The 21,322-nt window shown below is 39.9% G+C and overlaps 1 protein-coding gene across 1 annotated transcript in view; it reads left to right on the top strand.

Moving 5' to 3' along the window:
- RYR2 (ryanodine receptor 2) overlaps nt 1-20,362 on the top strand; it is an 814,256-nt gene extending 793,894 nt beyond the window's left edge. The window contains exons 101-105 of the mRNA XM_018042460.1: nt 4,155-4,311; nt 5,732-5,796; nt 7,870-7,970; nt 8,892-8,943; nt 18,933-20,362. Coding sequence (XP_017897949.1) covers nt 4,155-4,311; nt 5,732-5,796; nt 7,870-7,970; nt 8,892-8,943; nt 18,933-19,028 — 471 coding nt within the window. The 3' untranslated portion in view covers nt 19,029-20,362. The remainder of the gene's footprint in view (nt 1-4,154; nt 4,312-5,731; nt 5,797-7,869; nt 7,971-8,891; nt 8,944-18,932) is intronic.

Raw genomic sequence — 21,322 nt, 5'->3', positions numbered from 1 at the left:
ACAATAAAAAAGTGACTGAGAAAATAAAAGCTCAAAAAGCTTAATTGGATTTCTTGGTGCCAATAAAATCGACAACTACAACATATGGGGGACAAAAGGAAAATAAGAAATGAAAAAAAAAATCCAAAAGAATCCACAGAACAAATAAAAAACTTAGAATAATGAATGTTTTACTTGAGTCAGTGTTGTCAGAGACCTTGACCTCACTAGGAGTCACAGTCCACCTCACCTCCCTAGGATGCCATTCCACACTGTGCTGATCTCTGGACCTGTTGTGGGGGCAGTTCAGATTCTAATCTGGTCCTACTCCTGTGTGTTCTTGCCTCCAATGTCCACAGCTATCAGAACTAGTGTGTTTTCTTTCGTGGGAGCTCTCAATGGCCTTTTATATATTCCATGGACACAGAGTCTGCCTAGTTGATCTTGTGGATTTAATCTGCAGGTTGTACAGCTGATGGGAAGGTTTTGGGTCTTATTCCTTAGCCACACTGCCCCTGGGTTTCAACTGTGGTCTTATTTTTAACTCTATGTGTGAGTCATCCACTGGGCTTTGCTCCTGAGGCTGCCCTGGAGGACATGGGTTTAGCCCTGTGAGGGCCAGGTGTGGAGGTGGTGCAGCTGCTTGAGTTGCAGGGGCTCTGGCAGCACCAGGTACTCAGGGGTATTGGAAGCTAGGGCAGCAGGAAATATAGTGCTCTAGAAGGGTATAGCAACCAGTATTGGTCAATACGCTCCAGTATTCTTGCCTGGAGAAGCCCCCTCCCTGACAGAGAAGCCTGGCAGGCCACAGTCTACAGGGTCGCAGAGTCAGGCATGACCAAAGTGACCCTTCAAGCTTAGAGGCAAGACTTTTTTTGTCTGTGGCAGCTCTGCCCCATTGAGCGTGGAGGTGGCGCAGTTGCTTGGCTTGTGGGGACCCTGGGGGCACCAAGTGTGCAGGGACATGGACTGCCTCCCCTGCAGGACTTTTCGCCCAGTCAGTCTTTTTTTGAGCCTCCTGTAGCTGGCAATCAGAAGGCCTCTTTGGCCAGTCTCTCTGTAGCTCTGCCCATTCAGGTGCTTAGCGGGCTCCCTTGCCTGGGGTCCTTCTCTGTTGTTCGGCACATCGGCATATAGAGGGGGGCCCCCCTGGCTGGGGTCCTGCTGTGTAGAATGGAGCATCAGGCACTTAAAGGGGCACCCTGGGTGGGGTCCTGCTCTGTAGTTCAGTGCATCAGGCGACTGATGGGCCATCCTCTCTATTGTTCAGCTGCTGGTGCTGGTTCCACCCCCTATGCATGACTCAGCAATATCCCCTTGCTTCCATGGCTGCCTGGCTTTCCTCCACCGGCATTTCCTGCCACGATCTCCTCCTTCACATCCCCTCCATCCATCTCTCTGCAGTCACCAGCAGCCCTAACACTGGGATTACTCCACAATCCCTAAACTCCACCTCCCAGCCTCCGTGCCTTCCAGGGGACCAGTGTTCCTGTCCAGGGTATGTATGGCTGCAGCAAGGACTGTGTGAGTCTCATTCCATTTAGGCTGCCACAGATTATTTGTTTCACTCTCAGCGTTAAATGTTTCTCCTGTGACTCAGACAGTTGCCCTGATGTGGGGATTGGACCCCTGCTTCAGTTCCCCCACCCGCTGAGGGCAGGTCCAATCCTACTAACACTCCTGTTTCCCCCCCTAGTTTCTTCATCCTACTGAGTTTTGCGTGGCTCTGTATATTCTTTCCCACTGGTCAGGTACTCCTCCTCTGCTCTCAGCTGGTGTTCTGCATGCACTTCTGTGTCTGAAGGTGTATTCCTGGTATCCGTGGAGAGAGATGTACTCCACATCCACTTGCTCCTCTGCCGTCTTGCTCTCTCTCCCCCACTTAATTACAGTTCCTTGTCTTGACAACCATATCAGTGCTCTTGTACTAACTGACCAGGGGTCCGTTATTTTGTGTTCTAAAACCTACAGTCCAATGAGGACTTTCTTTAATGACACCCCTGTTGGTGGATTTGGCCAGGCAGCAACTTGACTGTGGAAAATACTGCCTTATTCCAAAAAGGCATTGAACATCCTTTTTAAAGAAGGTTAAAATTTGTCATGTAGATTTCAAAAATCATTAAAGAAGCTTCCTTCTTCTCTCTCTGGGTGATCCAGATTTTCAGTTGTCTATTCATTATATACAGGACCACTACCATCAAGAATGCAAATTGTGTGTGTTCTTACATCAATATAGACTTGAGTTCTGAGTTTGAGCAAGCTCTAGGAGTTGGTGAACAACAGGGAAGCCTGGTGTGCTGCAGTCCATGGGGTCACAAAGAGTCAGACACAGCTGAGCTACTGAACAACAACAGGAGAGCTCTTGACTGTTTAACCAAAATGAACAACAGACAGGACACTTGGAATCTGGAGAACAGTTGTTTTTGCAAGCCTTTCCTTTGCTGCACCAAAAAACAGTTCTTTCTTTTTATGCATGATTGACAGTTATTCAGTGAAGTACATTTCTTTGAGATACTTGATAGTTCCAAAACAACTTTGATCAACTTAGAAGAAATACATGGACATCTGAACACACAGCCAAGATGGCCTGGGCCTGTTTCTCACATCCAGGGCATATTCACCCACACTGAGGAGCCTCTTGGAGCATCTCCCGAAAGGCTTTTTTAAAGTGTCTTCAAATCTTACTTCCAGAGACTAATTCAGTAGGTGATACTAGGAATTCAGAATGTTTAAGCCTCTGGGAGATGTGGATGTGGAATTAAGTTTAGACACCACTGGTCTCACAGGCTGTCTGTATGAGCATTTTGGTGTTATCTTGTAATCTTTGCTTGAATTTGGTGCTCTGTAAAACTACTTGAGAATTTGAGGTGTATCTGAGCTGTTCTCCAGGAAACAACTGACTAGTCATAGTTTTTCACTCTTCAGTCATCCCAAGTGAGTTTTAAGGGCCTATCACGTGCTGAACATTGTTTAGGCACTGATGATAGAGGAATCTGCCTGCCAGGGCAGGAAATGCAAGATACGTGGGTTTGATCCCTGGCTCAGGAAGATCCCCTGGAGAAGGAAATGGCAACCCACTCCAGCACTCTTGCCTGGGAAATCCCATGGACAGAGGAGCCTGGTGGGCTACAGTCCCCAGGGCCACAAAGAGTTGGGCACGACTGAGGGCTCATGCAAGATGACAAAGAAGCAACCCAAGAAATTCTTCTTACAATGGGACTAATTATAATAAAATGAGGTCATAAAACAGCAAATGAAAAATAAGTTGGAGATACGAGTCTGGGATTCAGGAAAGAGACCTGGGGTGTAAACAGAAAGATTTTATAATTACCGCAGATGATGCTTAAGTATGAAACTAGAAAAGTTTCCTAAGGGAATGTCCTAAAAGAAAAAAAACGTCAGAGAACCCAATCCTGGGGATTAGTTTATGAAGAGATAGGGAGATGAGGAAGAAGTAGCCGACTGGTCTGAGAAGGAATGACCAGAAATATGGGGGAGGGGGGGAAACCCCACAACCAAGAATTATCTGGTCTGAAATGTTAATAGTGATGAGGCTGAGAAACCCCACCCCAAAGCATTTTACTGCACCCTTTTTCCGACAGTGGACATTTGCAGCAGTACATATTGTTGGTTACTTTAAAATTTCAGCATGTTAATGATGAGCTGCTATTTCTTGCCTGCCTCTCTCATTTTTCCTTATTCTAGAAATTAAAGTTAAAAACCTTTTTGCATTATATTCCACATATGAGAGATGAGGGGATGATAAGTGTTAAGTCTGATTTTTTTCCTTGCTTTATTTCCAACATTCTATCCAGTTATACATTGGACTTTTACTTCCCCATTCCTTTGTCTGTTATGCTCAAAAAAAAATTGAACAATGCAATTAAATATAGTTCTGTGCCCCCTAGTATGATCTTAATGCCAGATGCATTTCCTGCAAAGTGTGTCAGCAGGTGCTAAGCAGAGAATGCAGTACAGAGTTTTGTTTGAAAGACAGCAGAGTCAAGTGTTTGCATGACAGTTACAAGTATTGAAACAAAGAGAGATGATGTAGAAGGCAAAGATTCTCATCATTTCCAGAGTGAAGATTAGGAGCTAGAGAGAACCTTAGGTGTGGTGAGTATAAAAATGGGCAATGATCCTCCAGGAGGTGATACCATTCCTTTCTTTTCCAGTGCTATATGTTCCACATGTATGTTGGAGTACGTGCCGGAGGGGGTATCGGTGATGAAATTGAAGATCCAGCAGGTGATGAGTATGAGATATATCGAATCATCTTTGACATCACCTTCTTCTTTTTTGTGATTGTCATTCTCTTGGCCATAATACAAGGTAAGCCCACTGAAGGTCAAGAAGATCCAGAATCTGACCTACTTATTGTTGAAGCTGACATTACAGATGGGGTCAGACTGTCAAGTGTTTCCTAGAAAAGCCAAATAGAACTCTTCCTTTCAGTGTTTCTTCATTGGAAATCTGTAGAAGGAAAAACAAAGAGTAGTGGACCTTGGTCTAGGGCTGGGGGAAGAGATGAATACAGGTTTCTTTGAACTCCTTTCAAATAACATAATGGAAAGAGCACTTTCCCAGGTCTGATTTCCAGCCCTGCCACTGACATCCTTTACAACTAACAGTGGGTGAGCCATTTAACATCTTTGGGTCTATCACATGGAAATTACATAAAGCTCTAAGCCATGGATTATAGAAAATATTTCTTTAAAAATGATGTCTGTTCCATGTGCCCCGTGAACAGAGTATTGTTCTGTACCTTTGAAGAAACTGAGCCATAATAAGTCAAGTAATTCAGCTGAAGTGCACAGCTGCAAAGTGTCAGGGCTGGAATCCAAACCCACAGGGCTGGAAACCAACCCCTCACATGCCACCACAGCACCGTGCTGACCCACTTGTTCCTTCTTTCACCCCAAGGTAACTTGGAGTGGGTGGTTTTTCTCCCCTCCTTTTATTCCAAGGTAACTTTTTTTTCCCCTTAGAGAAATCACTTATGTTGTCTTTTTCTGCTTACATATTTCCTACCTTGAAGTAAATGTCTATAAATGACACATTATCCTCTAAATTCCACAGGCAAAAATGGTACCTTTTTTTTTTTTTTTTCAGTAAAGCACAGGAACACATTTAAAGGATTCATGATCTTCCCCTTTATGTCTTTCTTGAGTGCAACAACAATGTGTTTTATAAGAAGGGAAAGTCATAAAACACTTGGAAGACAGTGTACAGTCAGGCAAGTCACAGGAGAGAAGGGGACAGAGCCGAAAGAAGCCGTTAGTTGGCTGATTGCCACAGTTAATAACGTTATGGGAAGTTTATTGATAAGGAATTTGTGGGAAAAAAAAGATTTGGGGCAAATTCCTCACAATGAATATAAGCATGTTTGATTTGCAAATTAGCACTTGAAAACTTATTGGTGGCATTTTCTGTACTTTACAACCATAAATCTCAATTGCTCTTTCTTAGCATGAACATACCATTTATTGATGCCAAGGTAACCAGTTTTCCCTGCTCTGTTGCTTCATTTTTAAACCCCTTTTTGGATAGTGTGTGGCCTGGTAACTGCGTGTGTTTCTACCCCCCACCCCAAGGAGATATCGCTACTGCCTTCATAGGAGTATCCAGTGTATACATTTCCCAGTGTAGCTGTACATGGTCCCGTCCCTTAGGAGGATTAGCCAAAGGGCTGTGAATTTCATTATCATTTTCTGGTTGCTAAAGATTAAATCCTGTCTTTATTTAACACTAGGTTTAATCATCGATGCTTTTGGGGAACTAAGAGACCAACAGGAACAGGTCAAAGAAGACATGGAGGTAAGTCTGTTTCTCACTCTACGTTTTTGTTGTGGACACTCTCTGTCTTCACTGCCTTCATCAAAGAATTATGGCAGTGGGAGGAAGGGGGAAGAACATGAACAATGCGTAACTTCATTGGCCTGTTTTTGGTTCAGGCAATAAGTATAGTTGAGCAAGGTGGTGGGCTCCAGGTACATACAGACAGTAATATGGCACCATCCACCCCTCCCGGAGTGGGAAGACCATCCATTCTAAATGACGGATTCACTGACAGATTAGTAAACAAGCAATCACAGAGCAGTGTGATGAGCACTTACGGGAGGAAACCCTGAGTACTGGGGTCCTTGAGGCTTGTGTCTCATTTCATCTTGGATGACCAGGGAAGTTCTTAAAAGAAGAGATGCACAAACTGAGGCCTGAAGATTGCAGAGGTGTGGATGTGAGAGAGAGAACGCACAGGATAGTTTAGGGAACCTTCTCACCCCCACTGTGTGCCCCACTATGCCCACTGGGTTCTGTGAGAATGTCACTGCCTGAGGTTCTGTATACCAAGACTCTGGTTTTCAGGAATTTGATATGCAGATTTTTCCCTTGGAAGCATAATTGGTGCAGGATGAAGTATTACATTCTAATAATAGGACTGGCAAGGAAGGCCAACTAATTAAGAGCCTAAAAATGCATTTGAGAAATTTACAGTATAACTTACAAGCTAGGAAACAAGAAAAGGGTTTTAAGCAGGGCAGTGACATGATCAGATTTACAATTAAAAAAAATATATTGATTAAAATGGGTATGAAGGCATGACCAGGAACAGGGAAGCAGCTGTTAGCATTTTCTAGGTAGGAGATGATGAGGCTCTTGCTAAAGAAGTGCCACTGAGGAGGCAGGAACCAGATGGACTCAAGGAGTACTTTGGAGCTGGCATGGAAAGAACTTGGTGATTGGCCATATGCAGAGGATGAAGTTTGGAGCAAGCAGAAATGATACCAAGGTTCCAGCATGAGCCTCTAGAAAGAAGCATGTTGGCTCAGTTGAACATAGAGTGACCAAGGGAGGTAACAAAGGGCAGGTTCCTGGAGAAAGCTGTTAAGCATGAACCTATTTATATAAGAAACATTGAATTGTGTCCAAGACTGGACCGCTGAATGGAGCCTTTCTGTCATCAGCAGCTGTTGATCAGTAAGGCAAAGAGAATTATAAAATATCTTAATAATCTTGATTCTAGGCTCTAGCATCTAGGGCATCAGAAACATGCCTCTAGTGGTACAAAATAGCTTCTAATTTGCAGGGATGATGAGCATCTGGAGCTGCATGAGGACAATAGTTATTGAACTCATTTGAGTTGATACATAGGCAGTGCTAATGGTAAAATGGAAAGCCTGCTTCTCCCTGGGTTTTGGGCCTGCAGATGGCAGACCTAGCAAGTGACGAGAGGGGTGGGACAGGAGGGAAGCAGGGAGAGAAGGCATATCCTATTTCTGGAGTAGATTGTCATCCCAACACATGGCCACTGGTTAATTGTGTACCTGGCACGTGGTCGACCTTCTCTGAATTGTTGATTCTTTTTTTAATTATTATTATTTTACTTTACAATACTGTATTGGTTTTGCCATACAGCAACATGAATCTGCCACTATACCTCATAGTTGGGTGGGCGGGGGACACCAAACCAAACTTGGTCATCAGACATGGCTAGGATAGGTACCAAGTTTGTGGTTTCCACTGAGGACACAGTTAGTCATGCCTAGCTAGAGCCAGTGACATAAACTTGAGCCAGTGTCATAAACAAGAGTGATCACCAAGCCTGGGTGTGCTTGCTCAGCCTGGAGAAAAAAAGAAGACATTGCTTTTCAGCCATCATCACCCTGTACTCTTTCTGTCTCTGTTGCTTCTTGCTGCTGGTTCCTGTGTCACTGAAACTCCACAATAAGATAAAGTTGTGGCAGCGGTTAAACTGGTATTCAAATACTTGGTGCAGCCTTCTGGGATGATCTTTTATGTAGACTGAGTAAATCAAGTAATTGCCCCGAGTGGTGAGTTATGTTTTCCTTTCTCAACTCTGACCTTTGAATATTTGCCTTTGTCTTCTAGACCAAGTGCTTCATCTGTGGGATAGGCAATGATTACTTTGACACCGTGCCACATGGCTTTGAAACCCACACTTTACAGGAACACAACTTGGCCAATTATCTGTGAGTATTCCTGACTCACTCCCTTGCCTCTCCCAATACCCAGGCATCCCTCAACTCAGCATGCTGGAGAAACTGGAGAGAGAACCCCTCTCATTATCACCAGACTCAGGTTTCTTATAAGCTGCCCTGAGGGAAACACCCACAGCTAGTGGTTCTTTTTCCTCAAGAGTAGGTTAACTTAGGAAATGAAGTTGCAATGCTCCACGTGAATGGTACCTTCTAGAACATGAAATGAAAAGGTGGAAAGGATGAGCAGAGTGTGTACCAAGCCTCTCAGAGAGCTTTGTCTGTGTTTCCTATTTCGAACAGGAATGTTCCATCTGCTCCCTAGAGATATGTGAATCTTCATTTTTCTTTCCTGAGAAAATACAGAGCACTTTAGGCACTATTGGAAAACGCAGATAAAAGTGACATTTTTTTAATAAATAGAAATCTAGCTATTATTCAAGACTAGCCAGAAACTGTACTTTGGTACAATATTAATTCTTAATCTGTTTCTAACCTGATTTTAATATCTAAAAGAAGAGATACAGAATAGCATTGAAGTGGACTTTGGGATTCAAAAGTATGTGCTATTAGAAGTTATTTAACCTTTTTAATCCTTGATTTTCCAAATGAGGATTGCAGTTCCTGCCCCATAAGTGAATAAATAGGATATAGTTGCAGGCAGGGTCTGGCACTAAACCTGGCATAAAGCAGCTCCCAAGAAGTATAACTTGACCGGTGCATACATTTTAGCTCTTTTGAAAAAATATTTTCAAAGAAGATAAGCTCTTGGTCCCCATGGCATTTCTTGTTTCTTTTTTGCCCTGCATGTTTGACACATTTCTATGCTCTGCCATAGCCCATAGCAAGATCAGAGGTATCTGTTTATGCTATTTCCATACAATCCAGTTCTGATTACTCTCTCTGTATCTGTAGGTTTTTTCTGATGTATCTCATAAACAAAGACGAAACGGAGCACACAGGACAGGTACGTAAACACTGACCTACATCATCTGAAAACATTGATAAAAGAATCTTCTTGCTGGAATAAACGTGTACATTAAACATTAATATCAGAATTACTCTCAGATATTGGTCATGGTATCTTAGTATAAAAATTCCTTTTGTTCTGGATGAGTATACAAAGATTGCCATAGTAGAAAAAAGTAAAATTAGAATTGAACATTTATTAGCTGAAAATGTGGAGCTTGAGTTTTGATAATTATAATGTACTTGATTGCTTAATAAGATAGCAGATTATTTCAAATGAACTTCATCCAACAGTATTACTGTCATTTGAAAATAATTGCATATCCTGGGACAAGATGGCAGAGAAGATGGACCCTGAGCTCACATCCTCTCAGGAGCACACGAATATCACAACTAACTGCTAAACAACCACTGATGAAACAGCCTGGACCCTACCAAAAAAGATATTCTATATCCAAAGACAAAGAAGAAACCACAGTGAGATGGTATAAAGGGGGCACTTGCAATATAATTAAATACCGTAACCCCTAGGTGAGCAACCCACGAACTGGAGAACAATTATATCACAGAAGTTCTCCCACAGGAGTGAGACTTCTGAACTGATGTCAGGTTTCCTAGCCTGAGGATCTAGCATCAGAAAGAAGAGCCCCCAGAGCATTTGACTTTAAAGGCCAGCAGGGATTGAGTGCAGGAGATCCAAAGAACTGAAAGAAACAAGGACACCATTGCTGGTGGGTGCACACAAGGTCTCATGTGCCTCAGACCCAAGGCAAAAGCAGTGACTTCGTAGGAGCCGGGGCCAGACCTACCTGCTAGTTTTGGAGGGTCTCCTCAGGAGGCGGGTAAATATTAAAAGCAACAATGGGAAACCAAGAAGTTACATAAAAGGGGTTCTATATAATAGTACTAACAGCTGATTTCTCAGCAGAAACTCTGCAGGCCAGAAGGGAGTGGTGTGATATATTTTAAGTGATGCAAAGTTAAACCCTACAATCAAGAATACTCTACCCAGAAAGGCTGTCATTCAGATTTGATGGAGAAATCAAAGCTTTACCGACAAGCAAAAGCTAAAAGAATTCAGCATCACCAAACCAACTTTACAATAGATGCTAAAGGAACTTTTCTAGGTGGAAAAGAAAAGGCCAAAACTAGGAACAAAATTACAAAATGGGAAAGCTCACAAATAAGGCAAACATATAATAAAGGTAGGAAATACTTCTCACACATATATGATATCTAAGTCAGTAATTGTGGGAGGAGGAGAGTACAAATGCAGGATATTTGAAATTAAGAGATCACCAATCTAATCAAGTATACACACAGACTGCTATATCAAAATACCATGCCAACCTCAAATCAAATCTATAATTGATACACACACACAGAAAATGGAATCCAAACACAACACCAAAGATGATCATCAAATCAAAGAGAACAGAAGAGGAAAGGAAGAAAAGATGTATAAAAATAAACTCAAAACAATTAACAAAATGGTAATAAGAATACCATATTAATGGGGCTTCCCAGGTGGCACTACTGGTAAAGAACCTGCCTGCCAATGCAGGAGAAATAAGAGACTCGGTTTCAATCCCTGGGATGGGAAGATCCCTTAGAGAAGATAATGGCAACCCACTCCGGTATTCTTGCCAGGAGGATCCCACAAAGAGAGGAGCCTGGCAGGCTACAATCCATAGGGTTGCAAAGAGTCTGACACGACTATGAATGGGTTAAATGCTCCAGCCAAGACAGACTAGCTGAATGGATACAAAAACAAGATGCCTATATAGGTTGTCTACAAGAGACCCACTTGAGAAATTGGGACACATATAGACTGAAAATGAGGGGACGGAAAATTCCATGCAAATGAAAATCAAAAGAAAGCTGGAGTAGCAATACTTACATCAGACAAAAAAGACTTCAAAATAGAGACTATTACAAGAGACCAAGAATGACACTACCTATGATCAATTATAAATATTTATGCACCCAACATGGGAGCACCTCGCTATAGAAGATAAATGTTAACAGACAGAAATTGACAGTAACACAATAATTATGATATAAACCCCACTTACATCAATTGATAGATCATCCAGACAGAAAATCAATAAGAAAACATAGGCCTTAAATGACATATTAGACCAGATGTAGTTCATTGATAATATGAGTATTTCATCCAAAAGCAGCAGAACACACATTCTTTTTAGGTGCACATGCAATATTCTCCAGGATAGATCACATTCTGTGCCACAAAGAAAGCCTTGGTAAATTTAAGAAAATTGAAATCATGTCAAGCATCTTTTCTGACAACAAGGTTATGAGATTAAAAATAAATTATATGAATATAACTGTAAAAGACAAAAACACATGAAAAGTAAACAATACCTTACTAAACAACCAATGGATCAATGAGGAAATAAAAACATACTAGAGACAAATGAAAACAGACAATCCAAAACCTGTGGGAAGGAGCAGAAACAATTCTAAGAGGGAGGTTTATAGCAATAAGATTTTACCTCAGGAAACAAAAATTTGAAATAAAGAACCTGACATTACACCGAAAGTAACCCCAGAAAGAAGAACAAACAAACCTAAAGTTAGAGGAAGGAAAGAAGGCACAATGCCTAGAGCAAAATTTATTGAAAAAGAGATGATGAAAACAATAGCAAAAATCAATGAAACTAAAAGCTGCTGCTTTCAGAAAATAAAACTGATAAACCTTTAGGGAGATTCATAAAAGAAGGGATAGAACTCAAATCAATAAAATTAGAAGTGAGAAAAGGAGAACTTATAACTGATACCATAGAAATACAAAGGATCACAAGAGACTACAAGCAGCTTTACACCAATAAAATGGAAAAGTTAGAAGAAACGGACAAATTCTTAGAAAAGTACAACCTTCCAACCTGGACTAGGAAGACATAGAAAATATGAACAGACAAATCACAAGTACTGAAATTAAAACTGTGATTAAAAAACTTCTAATAAACAAAAGTCCAAGGCAAGATGGCTTCACAGGCAAATTCTATCTAACATTTACAGAAGAGTTAATACCTATTCTTCTCAAACTATTCCAAAAAAAAAAAAAAAAAAAACTACATAGGAGGGAACAGTCCCAAGCACCTTCTATAGGGACACAATCACCCTGATACCAAAACCATTCAAAGATAGAATAAAAAAGGAAATTACAGGCCAGTATCACTGATGAACATAGATGCAAAAATTCTCAGCAAAACACTAGCAAACTGAATCCAACAATACATTAAAAGGATCATACACCATGATCCAAAGGGATTTATCCCAGTGATGTCAGTGGTTTTTCGGTATCCACAAAGCAGTCACTGTGATACACTACGTTAACAGATTTAAGAACAGAAACCATGTAATCATCTCAATAGATGTAGAAAAATCTTTTGACAAAATTCAACACTCATTTATGATAAAAACTCCCTAGAAAGTGGGCATAGGGGAAAGGTACCTCAACATAATAAAGGCCATATGCAACAAACACAGCAAACATCTTTCTCTATGGTGAAAAACTAAGTATTTCCTCCAACATCATGAAGAAGATAAGGATGTCCACTCTCCCCACTTTCATTCAACATAGATTTGGAAATCTTAGCCATGACAATCAGTGAAGAAAAAAAATAAATAAAATGAATCCAAATTGGAAAAGACATAAAACTGTCACTGTTTGCAGATGACATGATACTATGCATAGAAAATTCCAAAGTTGCTACCAGAAAACTACTAGAGCTCATCAATGAATTTGGTAAACTTGCAGGATGCCAAATTAGCACACAGAAATCTCTTGCAGTCTTATACACTAACAAAGTAAGGTGAGAAATAGAAATTAAGGAAACAATCACATTTACCATTGCATCAGAAAAAATAAAATACCTAGGAATAAACCTACTTAAGAAAGCAAAAGAGCTGTATGTAGAAAACTGTAAGATATTGATAAAAGACATTAAAGATGACACAAACAGAGAGATATACCTTTTTCTTGGACTGGAAGAAGCAATATTGTGCAATTGACTATACTACCCAAAGCAATCTTCAGATTCAATGCAATCTCTATCAAAATACCAATAGCATTTTTCACAGAACTAGAAAAAAAATGTTACAATTTGTATGGAAACACAAAAGACCCCAAATAGCCAAAGAAATCTTAAAAAAGAAAAATGGAACTGGAAGAATCAGGCTCCCTGACTTCAAATTGTGCTACAAAGCTACAATAAACAGTGTGCTGCCGGTACAAAGGGCTTCCCTGGTGGCTTAGTGGTAAAGAATCTGCTTGTAATGCCGAAGACATGGGTTCAGTCCCTGGGTCAGGAAGATCCCCTGGAGAAGGAAATGGCAACCCACGCCAGTATTCTTACCTGGGAAATTTCATGGACAGGAGAGCCTGGCAGGCGTTCATGGGGCAGCAGAAGAGTCAGATGCTACTGAGTTCACAGAGCAAATATAAAACTGACTCACTTTGCTTACAGCAGAACCTAACACAATATTGTGAATCAGCTCTAATAAAGTTAAAGAATGTAAGACCAGAAACTAGAAAACGCTTAGAGGAAAACAAACAGAACACTCTTTGACGTAAATTGCAGCAGATCCTTTCTGACCCACCTCCTACAGTAAGAAAAGAAAAACAAAAATAAACAAATGAGACGTAATTAAACACAAAACCTTTTGTACAGCAAAGGAAACTATAAACAAGTTGGAAAGATAACTCTCAGAATGGGAGAAAACATTTGAAAACAAAGCAACTGACAAAGGATTAAACTCTAAAATATACAAGCAGCTCATGCAGCTCAATATATATATTTTTTAAAACACCCAATCAAAAAATTGACATAAGGCCTAAACAGACATTTCTCAAAGACATACAGATGGCCAACAGACACGAGAAAGGATGCTGAACATCACGAATTATTAGCGAAATGCAAATCAAAACTACGATGAGGCATAACCTCACACCAGTTGGCATGGGCATCATTGAAAAATCTATAAACAATAAATGCTGGCGAGGGAATGGAAAAAAGAGAACCCTCTTGCGCTGTTGGTGGGAATATAAACTGATACAGCCACTATGGAGAATAGTATGGAGGTTCCTTAAAAACTAAAAGGAAAACTGCCATGTTAACCAGTAATCTCATTACTGGGCATATACACAAAAAGCCATAATTCGAAAAGATACATGTCCCCAAATGTTCACTGCAGCACCATTTATAATAGACAGGACACTAAATGTCCACCAGCAGAAGAATGGATAAAGAAGATGTGGTATGTATATACAATGGAATATTACTCAGCCATAGAAGGGAATGAAACTGGGTCATTTGTAGAGACATGGATGGACCTAGAGACTGTCATGCAGAGTAAGGTAGGTCAGAAAGAGAAGAACAAATACTCTATATTAATGCATATATATGGAATCTGAAAAAAATGGTATCAATGATCTTATTTACAAAGCAGAAATAGAGACACAGATATAGAGAATAAATGTATGGATACCAAAGGTGAAAGGGGGAGTAGGATGAATTGGGAGCTTGGGATTGACATATATACTCCACTGATACTGTGTATAAAATTAGTTACATTAGTTATATCTAATGAGACCCTACTGTTTAGCAGAGGGAACTCCACTCAGTGCTCTGAGGTGAATTAAATGGGAGGGAAATCCAAAAAGAGCTATATATAGCTGATTCACTTTGCTGTACAGTAGAAACTAACACAACATTGTAAAGCAGCTATATTCCAATGGAAAAAACAAAACAGCGTGCACCTATGGTCACCTAATCTATGACAAAGGAGGCAAAAATCTACAGTGGAGAAAAGACAGTCTCTTCAATACGTGGTGCTGGGAAGACTGAACAGAACTGCAAAAGACTGAACTGCTGCAAAAGAATGAAATTAAAACATTCTCTAACACCACACTTAAAAATAAACTCAAAGTGGGTTAAAAATGTACATGTAAGGCCAGATACTGTAAAACCCTTAGAGGGAAGCACAGGAACCACACTTGCTGACAAAAATCACAGGAAGTATTTTTTGGTCCTCCTGCTAGAGTAACAATCAGGACCTGCTGCTGCTGCTGCTAAGTCGCTTCAGTCGTGTCTGACTCTGTGCGACCCCATAAACGGCAGCCCGCCAGGCTCCCCCATCTCTGGGATTCTCTAGGCAGGAATACTGGAGTGGGTTGCCATTTCCTTCTGCAGTGCATGAAAGTGAAAAGTGAAAGTGAAGTCGCTCAATCGTGTCTGACTCTTAGCGACCCCATGGACTGCAGCCCACCAGGCTCCTCCGTCCATGGGATTTTCCAGGCAAGAGTACTGGAGTAGGGTGCCATTGCCTTATTAATCTTAAAAGCTTTTGCACAGCAAAGGAAACCATAATAAAAATGAAAAGGTAACCCACAGAATGGGAGCAACTATTTGCAAATGAAGCAACTGACAAGGGAGTAATCTCCTAAATACACAAACAGCTCATGCTGCTGCTGCTGCTAAGTCGCTTCAGTTGTATCCGACTCTGTGCGACCCCATAGACAGCAGCCCACCAGGCTCCCCCATCCTGGGATTCAGCTCATGAGGTTCAATCTAAAGGAAAAAAAAGCCCAATCAAAAAATGGGTGGCAGATCTAAATAGATGTTTCTCCAAAGAAGACATAAGATGCACAAGAGGTTCTTGAAAACATGATCAACATCACTAATTAATAGAGAAATGCAAATCAAAACTACAACAAGGTATTAACTCACACCATTTGGAACAGCCATCAAAAAATCTTCAAATAACAAATGCAGGAGAGGGTGTGCAGAAATAGAACCCTCCTACACTGATGGGAATGTAAATTAGTGTAGCTGTTGTACAGGACACTATGGATGTTTCTTTAAAAAACTAAAAATACATCTACCATATGATCCAGCAATCCATTGCCTGGGCTTATATGCAGAGAAAACAACTCGAAAGCATCCATGTACCCCAGTGTTCATTGCAGTACTGTCTCAATCATCAGGACATGGAAGTAACCTAAATGTCCATCTACAGAGAAATGGATAAAGGAGACGGGGTACATACATACAATGGAATATGACTCAGCTATTTAAAAAAATAATGAAATAATGACATTCGTAGCAACATGGATGGACCTAAAGATTGTCATCCTGGGTGAAATATGCCAGAGAAAGACAAATATATGATATCACTTATATATGGAACCTAAAGAATGGTACAAATGAAAGTATTTACAAAATAGAAATACTGTCACAAATGTAGAGAACAGTCTCCCTACCAAGTAGGGAGAAGGGGGGTGGGATAAATTGGGAGATTGGGGTTGACATATATACATTACTATAAATAAAATAGATAATCAACAAATACCTACTGTATAGCACAGGGAAGTCTACCTGAAACTCTCTAATATATGGGAAAAGAATCTAAAAAGAATGAATATATGTGTATGTAAAATGAGGGCTTCCCCAGTGGCTCAGTGGTAAAGAATCTGACTGCCAATGCAGGAGATAGAAGAGATGAAGCTTTGATCCCTGGATCGGGAAGATCCCCTAGAGGAGGAAATGGCAACCCACTCCAATATTCTTGCTGGGATAATCCCATGGACAGAGGAGCCTGGCAGGCATTCACAGGGTAGCAAGAGAGTCAGAAGCTACTGAGCATACAGAACATATATAAAACTGACTCACTTTGCTGTACAGCAGAACCTAACACAATACTGTAAATCAGCTCTAATAAAGAAAAATAAAAATTTCATAAAGACAAAAAATAAAAGGAAAGAACTCCACTTACCATTGCATCAAAAAGAATAAAAGTAGCTAGGAATAAACCTACCTAAGGAGGCAAAGACCTTTATTCTAAAAACTATGAGATGCTGATGAAAGAAATCAAAGATGACACAAACAGATGGAAAGATGTATCATGTTCTTAGATTGAAAGAATCAGTATTGTCAAAATGACTACACCACCCAAGGCAATGTAATCCCTATGAAATTATCAGTGGCATTTTTCAAAGAACTACAACAATAAAAATTTTAATTTGTGTGAAAACACAAAAGACCCCGCATAGTCAAAGCAATCTGGAGACAAAAAGATGGAATTAGAGGAATCAGACTCCCTGACTTCAGATTATACTGCAAAGCTACAATAAAACAGAGTGCTATTGGTGCGAGAATAGAAATACAGATGGAACAAGATAGGAAACACAGATAAACCCACATACCTATGGTCAATTAATCTACAGAAAGGCACAATACATGATGGAGAAAGATTCTCTTCAGTAAGTGGTGCTGGGAAAACTGGAGAGCTCCATGTCAAAGAATGAATTCAGAACATTAACATTGCACACAAAAATAAACCTAAAATCGATTCAAGACCTAAATGTAAGACCTGATATTATAAATCTCTAGGGGAGGAAATGGGCCAAACACTCTTTGATATAAATTGCAGGAGTGTCTTTCTGGATCAGCTTCCTAGTATAATGGAAGTAAAAACAAAAATAAATAAGTTGAACCTTATTAAATTTTTGGACAGCAGAGGATCCATAAACAAAATGAATAAATGACCTGTGGACTGGGAGAAAATATTTGCAAATGATGCAACCAGCAAGGAGTTAATTTCCAAAAAACTCAACAGCTCATATACCTCAATATTATAAAAACAAACAACCCAACCAAAGAATGGGCAGAAGACCCAAATAGACATTTCTCCAGAGAGGACATACAGATAGCCCAAAAGCACATGAAAAATGCCCAACATTGATAAGTATTAGAGAAATGCAAATCAATGATACCTCATTGGAGGTATCACCTCATACTGGTTAGAGTGACTATCAGAAAGTCTACAAATAAATGCTAGGAGGGTGTGGAGACCAAGGAACCCTCCTTCACTGTTGTTGGGATTGTCAATGCATCCAGCCACGATGGAGAACAGTATGGGGGTTTCTTAAAATACTAAAACTAGAGCTACTCTGTGATCCAGCAGTTCTGTTCCTGGGCATATCGAGAGAACCATTAATTTGAAAAAATACATGCACCCCAGTGTTCATTACAGCACTATTTACAATAGCCAAGAATGAAAACAACCTTTGTATGTATATCACACACATACAAACACAATGGACTATTACTCAGCCTTAAAAAAAAAACAATGAACTAATGCCATCTGCAGCAACATGGATGAACCTAGAGATGATCATACTAAGTGAAGTCAGAAAGAACAAATATCATATGATATCTCCTATATGAGGAATCTATAAAAATGATATAAATTTATATATAAAACAGAAATTGACCCACATACATAGAAAACATATCTATAATTACCCAAGGGGAGAGGGGTGAAGGATACATTAGGATTTGGGGATTAATATATACACACTACCATATGTAAAACAATCAAAAAGGGCCTATTGTACAACACAGGAAACTGTACTCAACATTTTCTAATAACCTATAAGGAAATGAATCTGGAAACAATACACAGACATATATACACACACATATGTGTGTGTGTAACTGAATCACTTTGCTATTCACCTGAAACTATCTCAACACTGTAAGTCAACTATATTTCAAGTAAAAAAACAAAAAAGAAATAATTGCATGTGAAATGTTTAAGGTTCTGATCAAGCTACTTGAAATTCTCCCTCCTCAAATATTCACCTCCTGCTGTTAATAGTTTGAATGGTGAAATTAATAATACTAATTTTAAGGAATTCTCAAAATTGTATATCACAAATAGTTTTTTATCATTATTATGGTCAGGATGAAGATCCATTATTGGTAGAAACAACCTGGAGTATTTAGGCACCATCTAAATGAATCTGAAACTCTCTAGTTAAATAACTATATATAATACACCATGATACTTTGTTATATATCTAATAACAAATTTGAGTTTCTTTCTATCTTGTATTTTGTGGTAACACACAGATCCTAAGGAAAGATAAGTTGTTAACACATTGCCTTTCTTTTACAGGAATCTTATGTTTGGAAGATGTATCAAGAAAGGTGCTGGGAATTTTTCCCAGCCGGAGACTGTTTCCGGAAACAGTATGAAGACCAGCTAAATTAATCTCAGTCCCAGATCACCTCCAAAAACCAACACACACACACATGCACACACACACACACACTCTTTGTCTCTGTCCTTCTGTTTCTAGACTGTCTTTCTCTGTTCTCTTGGAAACATCTTGCTGATGTTGTGAACTGCCAGCGTTGGGAGCTGTGTTTCTGAAGACCTGACTCTGCTTTTCCCCCCACCTAGGGTATTTTCTTTAAGAATAATGACTGAAGAATAATCTAAATTCATACACAGAAAAAAATGGGAATTTTGAAAAGAAAAACATTTTGGAGATTCTCAATCATTATTATACAGACAGATTTCCTTCTGAGACTCCTGGAAATCTGCTTGCACTCTGGACATTCACAGGGAAGCGTGGCAGCCACACTCATTCAGCTTCTTTATTTCACCATCCGGAAAGGAACTCTCTAATGGTCACAGAGCACTGTAGCACTTACCAGATTGCTGTGGACACCACTTACGAAGGGAAATAGTGCCTTACTATATGTGGGTTGAGCTATGCAGAAGATATGTGCATGAAAAAAAAAATCTTTATTTTCTTTATGTCAACTTTTTTTCTTAGTTAGAGTGACTTTTGTGAGGTTTTTTTTTTTCTTTCATGCTTTTCTTCGGTGGGGGAGGGTAAGAAAAGCAGTTTGTGTGCACCTTTTGAAAAAGACGGGTGGCCTGTCTCAGGACGAGAGGAGGTTCTTCTCATTCATCCAAATTCCCACTTCCCCTCCCCCTGTGCGCCTGCTCTTATTTTGGTAATGCTCTGATGCAATATTGCAACTTTATGAAATCTTTGTATGAAAACAAAAAGACTGCAAAAAATACACTTTCAAAAGAAATAATTTATTGCATGTTTATTATGCAAGTTTAAACAAACCAAGAAAACTTTCAGAAGCAAATTGATCCACGTGAGAGAATTTTCATGATAATTATATTCATAGTAATAAAGTGTTGTGGGCTTAATTGTGTATTTGGAGCCAGTGTCATCCACTAACAATATGATACATTATGAACTTGACAGTAGTTTTGGGTTTTTCTCTTTCTTTCAGCCACCTGTGATCAGTTGTGAATTAAGGACTTCTTTTCAGGCCATTTTTTTAATATCAAAGCTGAAGCAATATCCATTCAGGGATTTCACCAGTTGCATCAAAAAACATGGATGATAATATCAATCACTCCATTTTGAGTCCTTTTAAATGTGATGTGAATCTTTACAAATAAAAAGATTCAGAATGGAAGCAAGGTCATTTTGCAAATATTGGCGCTCTTTTATTACAAGTCTGCTTGTTAATTTTAGAGTTGTAAAACTGCTCTGATTAAACTATTTAACTAACTTTCTCACCTTCTTTTTCCATTTCACTTATAAACTGGGATTCATCCTAAAAGCCTTGAACTTTCAGTTGAGTGTGTCTAGGTCAATCTAAACACTGCCTTAAAGCCCATCATACTTGCCTGTAACTAAGCAGGTTTTCATCACATACGATTATGGAACCTCAGAGCTATCTAGCATTTTGAATCACCTATCCCCATCTCTATCATTTCTTTATTTTGGGGTCATCCAGATTTCTTAGAAACCACCAATGACAGAAAAATCAGTTCAGTTCAGTTGCTCAGTTGTGTTCAATTCTTTGTGACCCCATGAACCACAGCACACCAGGCCTTCCTGTCCATCACCAACTCCTGGAGTCTACCCAAACCCATGTCCATTGAGTCAGTGATGCCATCCAACTATCTTATCCTCTGTCGTCCCCTTCTCCTCCTGCCCTCAATCTTTCCCAACATCAGGGTCCTTTCAAATGAGTCAGCTCTTCGCATCAGGTGGCCAAAGTACTGGAGTTTCAGTTTCAACATCTGTCATTCCAATGAAAACCAAGGACTGATCTCCTATAGGATGGACTGGTTGGATCTCCTTGCAGTCCAAGGGACTCTCAAGAGTCTTCTCCAACACCACAGTTCAAAAGCATCAATTCTTCGGCGCTCAGCTTTCTTCACAGTCCAAGTCTCACATCCATACATGACTACTGGAAAAACCATAACCTTGACTAGATGGACCTTTGTTTACAAAGTAATGTCTCTGCTTTCCAATATGCTGTCTAGGTTGGTCATAACTTTACTCCCAAGGAGTAAGCGTCTTTTAATTTCATGGCTGCAATCACCATCTGCACTGATTTTGGAGCCCAGAAAAATAAAGTCTGACCCTGTTTCCACTGTTTCCCCATCTATTTCCCGTGAAGTGATGGGACTGGATGCCATCGTCTCCCAAATCATTTTAATTTTTATCCAACTTTCTTTCA

This window comes from Capra hircus, chromosome 28 (genome assembly GCF_001704415.2).
Source record: "Capra hircus breed San Clemente chromosome 28, ASM170441v1, whole genome shotgun sequence".
NCBI lineage: Eukaryota > Metazoa > Chordata > Mammalia > Artiodactyla > Bovidae > Capra > Capra hircus.
This window is presented reverse-complemented; position numbering and strand designations above follow the sequence as displayed.